The sequence below is a fragment of the Vipera berus genome, assembly GCF_964194415.1.
Source record: "Vipera berus genome assembly, chromosome: 2".
Lineage (NCBI taxonomy): Eukaryota > Metazoa > Chordata > Lepidosauria > Squamata > Viperidae > Vipera > Vipera berus.
Genome location: NC_138203.1, coordinates 54,423,619 through 54,438,882, shown reverse-complemented (window position 1 = coordinate 54,438,882; position 15,264 = coordinate 54,423,619). Strand labels below are relative to the sequence as shown.

General features: G+C 42.6%; 1 protein-coding gene across 2 annotated transcripts in view; it reads right to left on the bottom strand.

The window, feature by feature from the left end:
• The window catches only part of SRFBP1 (serum response factor binding protein 1), a 55,278-nt gene that overhangs the window by 27,126 nt on the left and 12,888 nt on the right, over positions 1-15,264 (bottom strand). For both annotated transcript variants that reach the window (XM_081318406.1, XM_081318407.1), the window contains exons 2-3: positions 12,647-12,735; positions 5,012-5,084 (exon numbers count right to left, since the gene is read on the bottom strand). In XM_081318406.1, coding sequence (XP_081174532.1) covers positions 5,012-5,084; positions 12,647-12,735 — 162 coding nt within the window. The remainder of the gene's footprint in view (positions 1-5,011; positions 5,085-12,646; positions 12,736-15,264) is intronic.

Sequence of the window (15,264 nt, the reverse complement as noted above, 5' to 3'; positions counted from 1 at the left end):
AAACATATCTTCCCTTGCAGAAAAAAGCTAACAGAGCGAGAGGGACCTTGTGGCTTAGAGGCAAATAACACTGCCTTGTATGCAATCAGCCCAGGTTCGAATCTCAGAAGGGTATAGCTGGCTGAGGACGACTAAGGAGTCAGAAATGCATCTCAGTTTCCCTTTAATTCTTTGTTAGTAATTTACACAAATATATGAATTGTCCGGTGTGACTACTGCCTGTTTGATAGCCTTCAAGATAGGCTGAAAACAGGAAATAAAGATTTGCCCCATGTTTGGGGCCTAGCAAGGTAATCTAATAGTTAACATTTGAAACATATCTTCCCTTGCAGAAAAAAGCTAACAGAGCGAGAGGGACCTTGTGGCTTAGAGGCAAATAACACTGCCTTGTATGCAATCAGCCCAGGTTCGAATCTCAGAAGGGTATAGCTGGCTGAGGACGACTAAGGAGTCAGAAATGCATCTCAGTTTCCCTTTAATTCTTTGTTAGTAATTTACACAAATATATGAATTGTCCGGTGTGACTACTGCCTGTTTGATAGCCTTCAAGATAGGCTGAAAACAGGAAATAAAGATTTGCCCCATGTTTGGGGCCTAGCAAGGTAATCTAATAGTTAACATTTGAAACATATCTTCCCTTGCAGAAAAAAGCTAACAGAGCGAGAGGGACCTTGTGGCTTAGAGGCAAATAACACTGCCTTGTATGCAATCAGCCCAGGTTCGAATCTCAGAAGGGTATAGCTGGCTGAGGACGACTAAGGAGTCAGAAATGCATCTCAGTTTCCCTTTAATTCTTTGTTAGTAATTTACACAAATATATGAATTGTCCGGTGTGACTACTGCCTGTTTGATAGCCTTCAAGATAGGCTGAAAACAGGAAATAAAGATTTGCCCCATGTTTGGGGCCTAGCAAGGTAATCTAATAGTTAACATTTGAAACATATATATATATATATATATATACACACACACACACACACACACACATACATACACATACACACACACAAATTAAGTTTGTTGTAGCTGTAACCATATGAGCTGTGCTTAGTGTCTAACATGAACATAAAAAAATAACCCCAATTTTTTGGCTAAAAGTGTTGCTGACAAATATGTAGAGGAATATAGATTTCCAGGTGAATATAAGATTACAATACTTGCCAATTATATTTGCGTTCTTGATCCACAAACTTCCTGGCTCATTCCTGGAATTCTACAAGGTGTGGGGGGTTCTGGCCTACTCATTTTCCTTATAGTATTCCCTAATTATCTCTCAAATAAATTAATAAATTAAAATCAGTGTCCTTTGATTTTGGGAAGGAAATATTCTTCATTTACTATCTGTTTTTTTTTAAAGGTAAGTTAAAAGTTACATACTAATCTGAAATCCTGACCACTAAGATACTTAATCCTTAGCTGACTATTGTAGATCACAAATATTTGTATCTGTGCAAGTCTATATTTGTATACCACAGAAGATCATCCACCCTTAAATATAAACCATTGTTTCTAAAATGAGAAATTAATTTGCTCACAGTTATTCACCCTCCCAAATTACTAGAATAGTCATTATTTGGGGGTGGGGATGGAATTGAACTTTTTGCAGGGCTTTTGCTTAGCTTGAAAATTCCAAACTAAATATACTATAAATAACCAGAAAAAGGTAAATACTGGTTGTTGTATATTTATCCAAAGATCTCTATAGATTTCTTCATGTAGTTACCAGAAGTTGAAGATTCATAAATTTTACTTTAAAAAATAATAATGATTCTGCAAGCCTGTAGTATATACTTAATCTATTTCAAATTCTAACTGAAGACAGCGATTATAAATGTCACTTTTTAACTTTAAGTACCATTAACATCAATAGTGGGAAATTCCTTAACCTCAATTAAAAATAATGAGAGAATATTTATTTCCAGAGGGGAGGGGTTCAACAATGATTAGTTTTCATTTTCTCAACAGTGCTTAAGGGACAAACAAGGAAGTTTTGTTTTTTTAGGAGTGCCACACTCTAGTGTTAAATGTTATATTTTAACATATGAATATACTCTGAAATAGTTTAAACGATTATCCATGAAGTCTAACTGAGAACATTTAATAGCAAATTCTATTAAAACCATTCTCTAGCTAGGTTCATAATGTTCTTTGTTCCTGGTATTTTAATACAAATGTCTCATAGAGTTCTGATGAAATAAAGTCTGAAGAAACTATAAACATTTTCTGTTCCAACTGCTTCAAGAACTCCTGAAAATAATTAACCCAATTTTTCTCAACCATATTTTTAGCTCATATTTTTACTGTGTTGTTTCCTCACAAAGAGCATTTCTAGGTTTAAATAAGTAATGCTAAATATTTTATAAAAAATCTTACTAATAGTAGTTTTGAAAGGGATCTCTCATACCAACTCACTTTGTTGCAATGCATTTTTAAGAGTAAATGTGATGTAGTTAAATATAAATTATATCCTTTGGATGGCAAACTGAGGGTAACATAAATATTCAAGAGACTAGAAATTTATCCATGCATTTTAAATACAGTAATAACTATTCAATAGCTCTTCATATTTAATGCTAGATGCAACTAACATAATCTTTTGGTGTGTACTCATGCTTTTAAATATCTGATTTAAACAAAATATCAGAAACTGGCATGCTGTAAAACATCAGTTGCTCAAAGCCAATTTGAAATGAGCAGCATGGAATAATAGCAACGGAGATAGATACATGTGCTTTTTTTACTTTTTAAAAAAATGTTTGGGCTCCAATAGAATTTTGGAGAATCACTAATAAAAATAATAGCTAGCAGCATTCTTATATTTCAGTAATTGTTACATACACAGATATAGACATACAAAATAAAATATACATAAAATAAAGGCAGGAAAAAAAATCTGTCAATAATTTAGGCTAGTCATTTTTTCTCAGCCTAACCCATCTCAGAAGGTTGTTATTGGGAAAATAGAAAGATGAACTGTTTGCTGTCTTGAGTCATTCATAAAAACAATAAAAGCAGGCCATAAATAAATACCTGCCCAATGAGTAACAATAGTAGAGATAAATCTTAAAATTCTCCAGATAACAAAAGCGCTTACCAGTAGTCTTTGGTTAATGAGTATTCATTCAATGACTGTTTAAAATTATGACATTGCTGAAGTTATGATATACCTGGTTCTCAAAATTGTGACTGTTGTAATGCTTTTGTGGTCACATAAATAAAACCTGGGCACTTGGCAGCACACCCAAATTTAGAATCACTGGGTATGTTTTAACTCTTCCCATCCACCTATCTCTCTTCCATTTTTGTCCTTTTGGATGCCTCACATTCTGCCACTTTTGCTGTCCTCACAGTCTTGCACTCTGCCCTAGACTCCTGTCTTCTATTGCCCCTGATGCCCTGCACCACCACTGCCCTACAGTCCTCTGCCCCTGCCATCCTATAGTCTACCTCCCCCAGTGCCCTGTTCCCTTGTCTCTACCAGCTGACCTCTGCCATCTTTTTCCTCCTGTTGTTGACCAGACATGCCTAGCCTAGCCTTCCACAAGGAAGCTGCTAGCTATACAGTATGTGAGATATGCTGCATGCCACTTTGAGACAGCCACATGTGGCTAGCAGATGCTTTGCAACGTGTTGGATGCACCTCAGTAGTGGGAGGAAAAAAAGACCAAAGGTCAGATGATGCAACAACAGTGGCATGGATGAAGGGTGGAATGCAAGGTGACGGGCAGTGGAGTGCAGGACAGCAGGAGTGATGGAACATGGGGTGGCTAAAAAGAGCAGAGATGGGGAGACATAGATGGGGGGAACTGAAGCAAAGGCAAACATGACAAGGCAAGAGAAGTCTGAGGTCCTAACAATGGCACGTTCCTGGCCTAATGACCACAAGTGAGACAACTGAAACTGCTGTTGCTAAACAATGTAGTCATGTGATATTACACCAAATGACCATATTGCTTAGCAATAGAAATTCAAGTCCCAATTAGCTTCACTAAGCAAGGACTACCTGTATTTACATGTAATTGGTTGAATTGGGGAAAGGACATCTAAAAGGGAAAGACTTGAAGCTCCATTCTATTGCTTGGGTGGTAAGGCATTATATAAAAATATATAAAAAGGAAATTTCAAGCATGATAAGTATATAAAGTCCTCAGTATGTATTGTTTTGAAAGCTATTCCACACATTTTTAACTAATTCTATAGAGTACAAACTTGAAGAGACTGTTTTAATCTATTATTAATTAATCCGGTTAAAATTTCTCAGTTTGAAATATTTGCAAGGATTAGTATGTAAAGCTAAATATCTAATTGTGACACAAAATTAAGGAAAAAGAACATTACTGCAGTTTAATCAAAAGGGTAAACCTGAAAGATTATTTTTATATTTTGATGTATTATACAAATACACTGTATAATTAACAGTTCACTGCTATAAAAATGTTTGCTGAGGGCTTGCCGACTTTTAATGGCCCATCATGTCTGTGTAAGGGAAATAAAAGACTTGCAGAAACTAATGAATGCCTTAGCTTAGGGGAAAAAATGCTATGGTTTCAATCCACTTTGTCAGTTGCTGCTTTGTGCATTAGAGTAGTGACAGCACCACACAAAAATGTTAAGGAGCTGGCAAGAAACAGACTAAGAACTATGATGTCACCCACTGTAATGGCCATCCATGCTTTCAAGCAGCAGCAGCACTTAACGAAACCGTTTACCTCAGGAACTGAATCTGAGATTCATACTAATGTTGGAAAAATGTAATTCTGGAACACTTCAAATGGGACTATCACCTTGACAATTATACCAATAAACAATAAATTTAATTTACAGCAGTATCTCATCAAATTTACAGTCTGGTCCTTTCTCAGACATAATAGTTATAGACAAACCTGGCATATGTAAGAGCTAAAACCAAACTCACTTAAATTAAAAAGCTTTGAAAACCAAAAGTTTCAAAAATATATGTACAATTTAAATTGCATGCAATTTGAGCTGTTTACAATAGGCATGGCACTACCTTCATGGCATGAATTTCTTCTAGTAATCTCTGTGCACGTCTGTGATTTTTCAACACTGATTCTTCAGTACCCCTGAAAAAGAAAGGCATGTACTTCATACTGTATTAATGTGTGTACATACTGTATGTTATCACAAACATTTATCCTCTATGCCCTCCCCTTTCTTAAACCATTTAGAGAAATACTTTGATCACAGCATTACCTTTGGAGATCTGAGAAAGATGCAACCTTTGTCACGTGGAGCAGTGCTCTGAAAAGCCATCTAAATGCTTTCCACAGCTCCTATCATCTATCAATTAGTACATTTTTGTTTTACAGGCAATAAAATAAGCTATGTTAAAAACTGTAAGAATGCTTGCTATTATATACTGTGTGTAACAATACAGATAGTCCTTGACTTACTATGACAATTGAGTCCAGAATTTTGGCCATTGAGATTGCTAAACTGGTCGCCATGTGGTATGATTTGATTATACAACCATGTTTACATGGTTGTAAATCAAGCAACTGCAATCATTAAGCAAATCCAGCATATCCAATGCGCATTTTCTGCTATTTTCTACTTGAAAACACCTAAAACATCACAAATTGTGATTACATAACCATAGGATGCTGCAACCGATCATAAATGTGAGGTGGTTGCCAGGAACCTGAAATGTAATCACGTGACCGCACAAGAGGGTGTGGCAGTCTTAACTTAAGGGATGGGTCATAAGTAGTTTTAAATCTATTGTAAGTTGAAATGGTCTTTAAGCAACTGATCATAAAACAAGGATCATCTGTACATGATTCACTGATTATATGTGATTAAATTGATGTCAACTGTTAGCAGCCACATAGATTTTCCTTCAGTGATCTGTCCCTAACCTGGTCCTTCAGGTCTTCTAGTTTGACTAACTTCAACAGGACCTATCTTATTGAAGTAAGATACTTTACACTTGATCATTTGTGTTTTTAGTAAGAACTGTGGAAGATTTGTTGAACAATCCATTTAATTGTTTTCTTGGCTATCTATGGCATTCTCAAGGGACGCGGTGGCTCAGTGGGTTAGGACGCTGAGCTTGTCGATCAGAAGGTCGGCAGTTTGGCGGGTCGAATCCCGAGTGCCGCGTAACAGAGTGAGCGCCTTTTACTCGTCCCAGCTTCTGCCAACCTAGCAGTTCAAAAGCACGCAAAAATGCAAGTAGAAAAATAGGGAACACTACGGTGGGAAGGTAACAGCGCTCCGTGCGCCTTTGGCGTCTAGTCATGCCGGCCTCATGACCACGGAGACGTCCTCGGACAAGCGCTGGCTCTTCGGCTTTGAAACGGAGATGAGCACCGGCCCCTAGAGTTGGAAACGACTAGCACGCGTGTGCAGGGGAACCTTTACCTTTACCTTTATGGCATTCTCAGGAGTCTTCTCCAATACCAAACTTCAAAGGCATCATACTTACAATCAAGATGGCGGACGTGTTGGGCTGAGCTCCGCGAGCTCCAGTTGTTGGGCGTCCCTTGGGAGCCCCTCAGGGGTCCCTTTGGGCCCCTGGGTAGGGGATTTGGACTATTAATTCCAGAGGCAAAGAATGAGGTAGCTTGCTGTTGGTTTTCTCCCGTCTATGAGTGGCTGTTTTCATCTGCTCCGTCTACTGCTTCGCCCGCTGTTTCCATCTACTTCGTCTGCGCTGCCGCTGTGTTTGCTGTGTTCGGTCTCGGCCTGCCGGTTTCTACAGCCTCGGCGTCTCCGGGTTGCTTCGCCTCGGCGTCTCCGGGCTGCCTCGGGCTGCTCCTGAGGGGTTGTAGCTGGTGGTGACGGCGTTTTCTGCTGTTTCGGGCGACGCTGTTGCTTCTGGCCGGCTCTCGGCGGTTTTCGGCGGCGTCTCTGAGGCTCCAGCTGATCGGCGGCGGCCTCGGAGTTCCAGCTGATCGGCGGTGGCCTTGGAGCTTGGAGCTCCAGCTGATCGGCGCCTCCATTTTGGCGCTTCCGTGTTGGCGGTGATGGCAGCGGCAGCGGCGGCGGCAGCGGGGATTTCTCTGTTGGACCTGCCCCGGGCCGCTTTCGGCGGCTGCGGCGTCTTCGGGCCGTTTCGACGGCGGAGGGGACGACCGCTGGTCAGCTTGGTGGCAGGGATGTCCCTGGTACTGTTTTTCGGGCCGCTGCCGGCGGCGGAGGTGGCGACGGTGACGGCGTCCTCGGGCTGCCTTGGGCAGTGGAGAGGACGACCGCGGCGATGGCGGCGGTGCTGCTGCTTCGTTTGCCTTGTTCCGGCCTCCGACGGTGATGGCGACGACGGCGTTTTCGGGGCTTGCTGGCCCGTTCCATCGGCAGCGATATGGCGGTGGTCGGTGCTTTTTCATCTGGCCTGCGGTGGCCGTAGCAGCTCCGGTGGACTGCCAATTACTAACTTTCCATCTGCCTCCCTATTCCCCTTTGGACTGGGACGGACCTGGGTGCAAGCCGCAGTGGGAGAGCGGCTTGTTTTACATCGGCACTCCCATAGAGGTGGGAGCTCTATGGGTTATGCCCCACCCAGGGTGTACATTCTGGACCATCCCCTGGATCAGACTTTTGACCTGTCGTGGGAGGACGGGTTGGGGACTGCCCCCGGGAGCACCCAACCGGGTGGCAGTAGGTTGGGTGATGGCCCGAATGTTTCACTCCCTTCCTTTAGAACCTCCTACTGGACTTTTCCATTATGGGACTGCCTTATCTGGACTTGTTGGACTTATGTACAGATACTCCAGCACGGACTTGCTCGCCCTCAGGGGTGCCCCCCTCTCCTGGGTGCGTCCCGCCTTTTTTGCCACTCCCAGTCTCAATGAAGGGCCCAATTATTGGGACCCTGAGAGATGGCCGGGTAGGGTCAGGGGCTCTCGATCCAAATTTAATAGGAGGCCCCTGGTTAATTTTTTAGTTAAATTTTTTAGGGGGTTAGGGAGAGGGATGGGGGGTAATGGTTGTTTGACTATGGGGGGTGGCCATACAACCATGGTGCAGGCCAGGCCTGGGTCCGACTGCGTTCGGGGGGAGCGGGGTGTGGTTACATCTGGGGCTCTGGAGCGGGTCGTGGGATTACCGATTCCCACGACACTGGGGTATGGCAGCAGGCGTATGGACAGAGGGCCGTATCGTTACCGGGAGGGCCGTCCCCGCTGTTTACAAGCGGTGAGGCGCTCCGACCCTCTGGTTCTTCCCCGAGGTGCCGGGAGCAAGGATGTGCAGCCTCCTGAGCTCCGGCTGGTTTACCTGAATGCCAGGTCCGTGGTTAATAAGGCTCCCCTTGTGCGGGATTTGGTGGAGGGTGAGCATGCGGACCTGGCTTGTGTCACCGAAACCTGGTTGGGCCCAGAGGGTGGGGTCCCTTTGGTTGATCTTTGCCCACCAGGTTTCCGAGCGTTACACTGGCCTCGGGCTCAAGGTAGGGGCGGGGGAGTGGCGGTAGTTATCAGGGAGACCTTATGTCCGCGGGAGACCATCGTCCCTCAGATAGTCGGGTGTGAGTCTCTCTTTTTGAGGTTTGGTTTGGGGGCGCAGTTGGGCTTGCTGCTGGTGTACGTTTCGCCTAGTCACACAGCGGCAGCCCTGCCTGAGCTACTCGATGTCCTCTCCGGTTTGGTGATTGAGTTCCCCAAACTTTTAGTTTTGGGTGACTTCAATCTACCATCCCTGGGAGGGTCATCTGAGTTAGCTCGGGAGTTCATGGCTTCCATGACGGCCATGGACCTGACGCAGGTAATTTCTGAACCAACTCATGAGGGGGGCCACACCCTGGACCTAGTTTTTTTATCTGGACGATGGTTGGATGATCTTGGTGGGGGCTCTCCATTTATTATGCCCCTGTCATGGACCGATCATCACCTCCTGCGGCTGGTCTTCCGTTTTACCACCCCCCGCCGTGGGGATACGGAACCAATCAGATGGTACCGCCCCAGGCGCTTAATGGACCCTGATGGGTTCCAGGCAGCGCTGGGATCCCCACCTGCCTCCGTCGCTCACAACTCGGCGGATGCCTTAGTGGAAGCCTGGGAAAGGGCAGCCACTGAGGCACTGGACCGAGTTGTACCCTTGCGGCCCCTGACCCGGTGCAGATCCCAGCGAGCTCCATGGTTTTCCGTGGAGCTCCGGGAGATGAAGCGTCGGAAACGGGGCCTAGAGAGCTGCTGGAGGTCCAGCCGATCCGAATCCGACCGGTTGCGGTTAAGAACCTATATTAGGTCTTATCTCGCAGCGATGAGGGCGGCAAGGTGTAATTACTTCTCCACCCTCATCGCGTCCGCAGATAATCGCCCGGCCGCCCTGTTTAGGGTGACTCGCTCACTTCTTAATCAGGAGGTGAGGGGGGATCCCTTGCAGGGTCGTGCCGAGGAGTTTGGTCAGCATCTGTCGGATAAAATCGCTCGGATTCGGACCGGTTTGGACTCCAGCTGGGCAGAGTCTGACGATCAGGACACGGGCGGTCTTGTCAATGTTATCTGGGAGGAGTTTGATTCTGTGACCCCTGATGAAGTGGACAGGATTATGGGGAGGCTGAGCTCCATCACATGTTTATTGGACCCGTGCCCTTCCTGGCTGGTTTATGCAGCTAGGGAGAGGACACGAGGCTGGTTCCAGGCGGTGATATCTGCTTCTTTGAGTGAGGGTAATTTCCCCACCGTCTTGAAGGAGGCGGTGGTGAGACCCCTCCTCAAGAAGCCAGCCTTGGACCCAGCTGTGTTGAACAACTTTCGTCCAGTCTCCAACCTTCGCTTTCTTGCGAAGGTTGTTGAGAGTGTGGTGGCGCACCAGCTCCCTCTGGTCCTGGATGAAGCGGATTATCTGGATCCGTACCAATCGGGTTTCAGGCCCGGGTACAGCACGGAGACGGCATTGGTCGCTCTGGTGAATGATCTCTGGAGGGGATGTTCCTCTGTCCTAGTCCTATTAGACCTCTCAGCGGCTTTCGATACCATCGACCATGGTATCCTGCTGCGGCGTCTCAGGGGATTGGGAGTGGGAGGCACGGTTCTTCGGTGGTTCTCCTCCTATCTCCTGGGACGTTCGCAGTCGGTGTTGGCAGGGGGGCAGAGTTCGGCCCCTAGGTCTCTCGTTTGTGGAGTTCCTCAGGGGTCGGTTCTCTCGCCTCTCCTGTTCAACATCTACATGAAACCGCTGGGTGAGATCATTCGTGGTTTTGGAGTTGGGTATCATCAATATGCTGATGATACCCAACTTTTTATTTCGACCCCAAACCACCCCAGTGATGCCCTCGCTGTGATGTCCCGTTGCCTGGAGGCGGTTCGGGTCTGGATGGGGAGGAACAGACTTCAACTCAACCCTGACAAGACTGAGTGGCTGTGCATTCCGGCATCCCGGGACATTCAAAATGTTCCATCTCTTTTTATGGGGGGTGAGTCTTTACCCCCCGTGGATAGGGCGCGCAACTTGGGAGTCCTCCTAGATTCGCGGCTTACCTTAGAAGATCATATAGTTGCCGTGACTAGGGGGGCTTTTGCTCAGGTTCGCCTGGTGCGTCAGTTGCAGCCCTATCTAGACCGGGAGGCCTTGTGTACGGTCACTCATGCGCTCGTGACCTCTCGTCTTGACTACTGCAATGCTCTCTACATGGGGCTTCCCTTGAAGACCACTCGGAGGCTCCAACTGGTACAGAATGCGGCCGCGAGAGTTGTCTTGGGAGTTTCCCGGTACTCCCATGTTACACCTTTGCTCCGCGAGCTGCATTGGTTACCAGTTGTCTTCCGGGTGAGGTTCAAGGTCTTAGTGATGGTTTTCAAGTCCTTACATGGCATGGGTCCGGAATACCTCGGGGACCACCTGCTGCCGGCGTCAACTCCCCTCCACCCTGTGCGTTCCCACAGAGAGGGCCTCCTCAGGGTGCCTCCGGTCAGAGAATGCCGGCTGGTGGCCCCCAGGGGGAGGGCCTTCTCTGTGGGCGCCCCGGCTCTGTGGAATCAACTGCCGGTTGAGCTCCGGATGGCACCGGATCTCCGCTCCTTCCGGCGCGGGTTAAAGACCCACCTATTCGAACAAGCTGGCCTGGCCTGATGGGGAGTTAATTTAGGGTTTTAAATATTTGTATATTTTATTGTTTTATTTTGGGCATTAATTTAATTCTATTTTAACTTTTGTATTTTTGTATTTTTTATTATATGCCCTGTTCACCGCCCTGAGTCCTTCGGGAGAAGGGCGGTATAAAAATTTAATAAAACTAAAAACTAAACTAAACTATCCTGCTTCTTCACATTCTAATTTACGCTTTTATAGAGTGACATTTCCATAGAATATCACAATTTTGATCTCTGTAAGTAAAGACATATCTGGCATCTCAGTATCTTTTCCAAGGTCTTTATGGCTACTCTACCACGTGCTAGTCTTTGGCTTACTTCTTCACTGCTGCTTTATTTGATATTGATGATTGATCCTAAAATGCAGAAGATATGTATCATAGTAGCTCTTCTAACTTTATCAGACAAGACACAATACAACTGCTGTCTATAGGGAATTGACATTTGTCTAGGTCTGCTTGTTCTACAATTAATGTATGTTCTGGTCAGTGTTAACAGTTTCTGATAAATGCATACCATATACTTCATCTGAATATAGTCATTATATTTACGTTTCTAGTTCCCTGGATTAGATCTTGCTTCTTTTTAATATATTGGGATAGCAATATCTAGAGTCCAATCAAACAGGAATCGCTTTCTAAATAACTCCATAAGAAGTGTTCTACTAAAGTAGTACTCTACTATTCTTTAAAGATTTTCACACTGTATAATGTTTAATGTCAAAGGTAAAAAGTCATTTTTAAAATAAATTTAAAAAATATGATGTCATATATAATAAGGTCACTTATGACCATTATAATTTTTTACATGTTATGCTTTAATATAGACCCAGGGGGAAAAAATCACCCCTTTGTTACAACAAAATCCATAAAAACAATCCCTTCCAAAAGAGAAAAACAAGTAATTCACAGAAACACTATTACATATTCAAAAAGTCAGTCCAATTTTTAAACACATAATTAATCTTTGACCACATAAAGTAACGATGTATTATTACTCAATCTTTCCATTATACCACAAGAGCCAGATCAGAGACAAAAAGTGGACAAATTTCATTGATCCAAGATTAAAATCCTACACTGCCTTTCCAAACATATAGTAAACTTTTTTTTTTGCTGTATTCCATTTTTGGTTAATCTATAAGTCTTCATACAATGAAATTCTTTGGTATATAATTTAAAATTACATTCAGATTTTTAAATAATACTGCTTTTTGTTATGTCATATCAAGTCATAGATATTATTAAACCAGTACAGAGCAAAGGTGGCATATGTCCATATCATTAGTACCTTTCCTCATTTCTTATTTCCACCATAGTCAACTCTTTCTAACAACAATAAAAAACCAAAGTACCACAAAATTTGAGAACTGCTACATTTAATCTAAATTTCAGTAAAGGTAAACCCATCCACATAAGGAGAAAAATATGTTTCTCAAAATATCATAAAATAGGGTTGCAAGTACTTTAAATTTTAAAAGCATACAAAACCATTACAGCAGCTTACATGGTCAGAAATCAGACACAATTATATTTGGCCCATTTTTTTCTATACAAAAATCATAGAAGTATAACAAAAAGAGTTAAACTTACTTTTTCCCCTTCAGTTTAGCAATATGCCTAGTTAGTTTCCGAATTGTTAAAACTCTGATTTTCTTCACTTCTTTTCTCATCTTGACAACCTATGAGTGGGAAAGGGAGGAAGAGATGCATTATCATCAATATACTAAAATACTAGTTTACCACTTCCTAACTTACCAAATTTTTTAGTTAATCTTATTGAAGTCAAAAAGCTTCTCCAAATTGTCAGTCAATTAAGGAATACAGGTAGACTTTGGTTAACAACGATAATTAGGAGTGAAATTTCCATTGCTAAGCGATGTGGTTGTAAAGCACAATGTCATATGACTGAATTGCTTAGCAATGGCAATTGCAGCAGAATTTGGCATGGAAAAATGGGTCATTTTTTAAAAAATTACACATTACATTTCATAATTTTCTAATGAATGTAATTGTTTCTGAAAGTACTAAAGTACTTGTCCATCCAAACAAAGTTACTATATTAGTATATTCTAAAGTTGCCTGAATCAGTATTTAATACTTGACCATAGGTAAGCATGGTAATATAATTCCAGATTTGAAAAATGAAAAATCCTTCCTCATTAATTGGTAATTATATTTTCTATAAAGACATTCTTGGAATCAAAGAACACCACTGACATTTTCTAAATGAAGGATATATTTTCTGAAATTCTGTATTGTAGGGGCATGAGTTTTATACATAAAGGACATAAAGCATAAAAATTCTTAAGAAGTTAACTGCCTGGTAGAAAGGTAGATTACATCTTCAAACCCACAAGTCATAAATACGAAATCTGTCCAAGATGACTATTTCATATTAACCAATACTCTTCTTAATATAAACAGGAAGCACTATTTTTTTTAGAAATACTCTTACAAAGTGCACATTTAAACAAATTATCCCTGCAATAGTAAATACTTCTTTAAATATTATTCCTGATTATGTTTAAGGAAATATGTTCAAACCCACATAACGTCAATAAATAATCATGTAAAAAGGAAAAAATATTTTATTTAGAAATTTACTTGGCTATTTTAGGTACGGATATGAAAATGGAGTTTATTTATAAAAAGTATCTAAATTAAAATGGGGTTCTCAATGTGAGCTTTTGGCGAGACTTTAAAAGCTTTTCATCAAGTGTTCCGGTCAACAAGGCTCACCTCCTACCAAGTTTTCTATCATATTTTGCCCACACATCCATGATTCTCATCAGGCATTATTAAAACAACCTGGTGCTTCAGCTTTTTTTTTTAGCCAGACTTGGCCAAATGTCTCCTGACATTGAATTTTGGCATGTAATCAACAGTTAAACAAGTACAGCTCTTATTCTCACAGAAAGTCCATGGCATGAATAGCTGTGCCAGTTGAATTTCTGTCTAGCATGTAGCCATTCAAAGACTCAAAATCAGTGAATTAAAATTTCAAAACCCTACATCTAGAGGAAAGAAGTACATCAACTATATTGCATAGAAGTTTCAGCTGATGTGAGTGAAAAGCTCACAAACTATAATAAGTAAAAGTAACAACCTGGCATATACAAAAACCTACAATTTAAAGAATAACAGCAGATCATTATGCACTAAAACATATATATTTAACTTCCTATCCAATATTTACTCCTTTCTAGAACACTATGTGGAGGAAGAGTATATTTTTAGTAACTAATTCAACCAAAAGCAAATTCTAACTGTTGATCATGAATATGAAAAATGCCCACCTAGAGGAATCCAAAGGGCTATTTAGTCTCACGCTCTCTTCCTGCTTTGATCAAGCAAGTCACTAAAGTAACAGCACCTTCTCGGTCATGTTCTACACCATCTAATATTCACATACATTCTGTCTCTAATTACAAAGAGAAGAACAAAACAATCACCAGCATGCTGGATAGATTCAATTACAGTGACAAAGGGTGCAAAACTGGAAGACCTGAAGGACCAGGTTAGGGACAGACCACACACCTGTGTGGTTTGCAACAGTTGATATTGTCTTGATGACACATAATCACTCAGTTATAGTGCATAGCAGCAAGGGAACTGTCACTATGACATAGCCATAAATCAACTTTTTGTTGTTGTTGTTAGTTGCGAAGTCGTGTCCGACCCATCGCGACCCTATGGACAATGTTCCTCCAGGCCTTCCTGTCCTCTACCATCTTCTGGAGTCCATCTAAGCTCACGCCTACTGCTTCAATGACTCCATCCAGCCACCTCATTCTCTGTCATCCCCTTCTTCTATTGCCCTCAATCTTTCCCAGCATTAGGCTCTTCTCCAATGAGTCCTTCCTTCTCATTAGGTGGCCAAAGTATTTCAGTTTTAGCTTCAGGATCTGGCCTTCTAAAGAGCAGTCAGGGTTGATCTCCTCTAGGACTGACCGGTTTGATCGCCTTGCAGTCCAAGGAACTCGCAGGAGTCTTCTCCAGCACCATAGTTCAAAGGCTTCAATTCTTGGACGCTCAGCCTTTCTTATGGTCCAGCTTTCACTGCCATACATTGCAACTGGGAAGACCATAGCCTTGACTATACGCACTTTTGTTGACAGGGTGATGTCTCTGCTTTTTAGTGTGCTGTCTAGATTTGCCATGGCTTTCCTCCCCAGGAGCAAGCGTCTTTTAATTTCTTGGCTACAGTC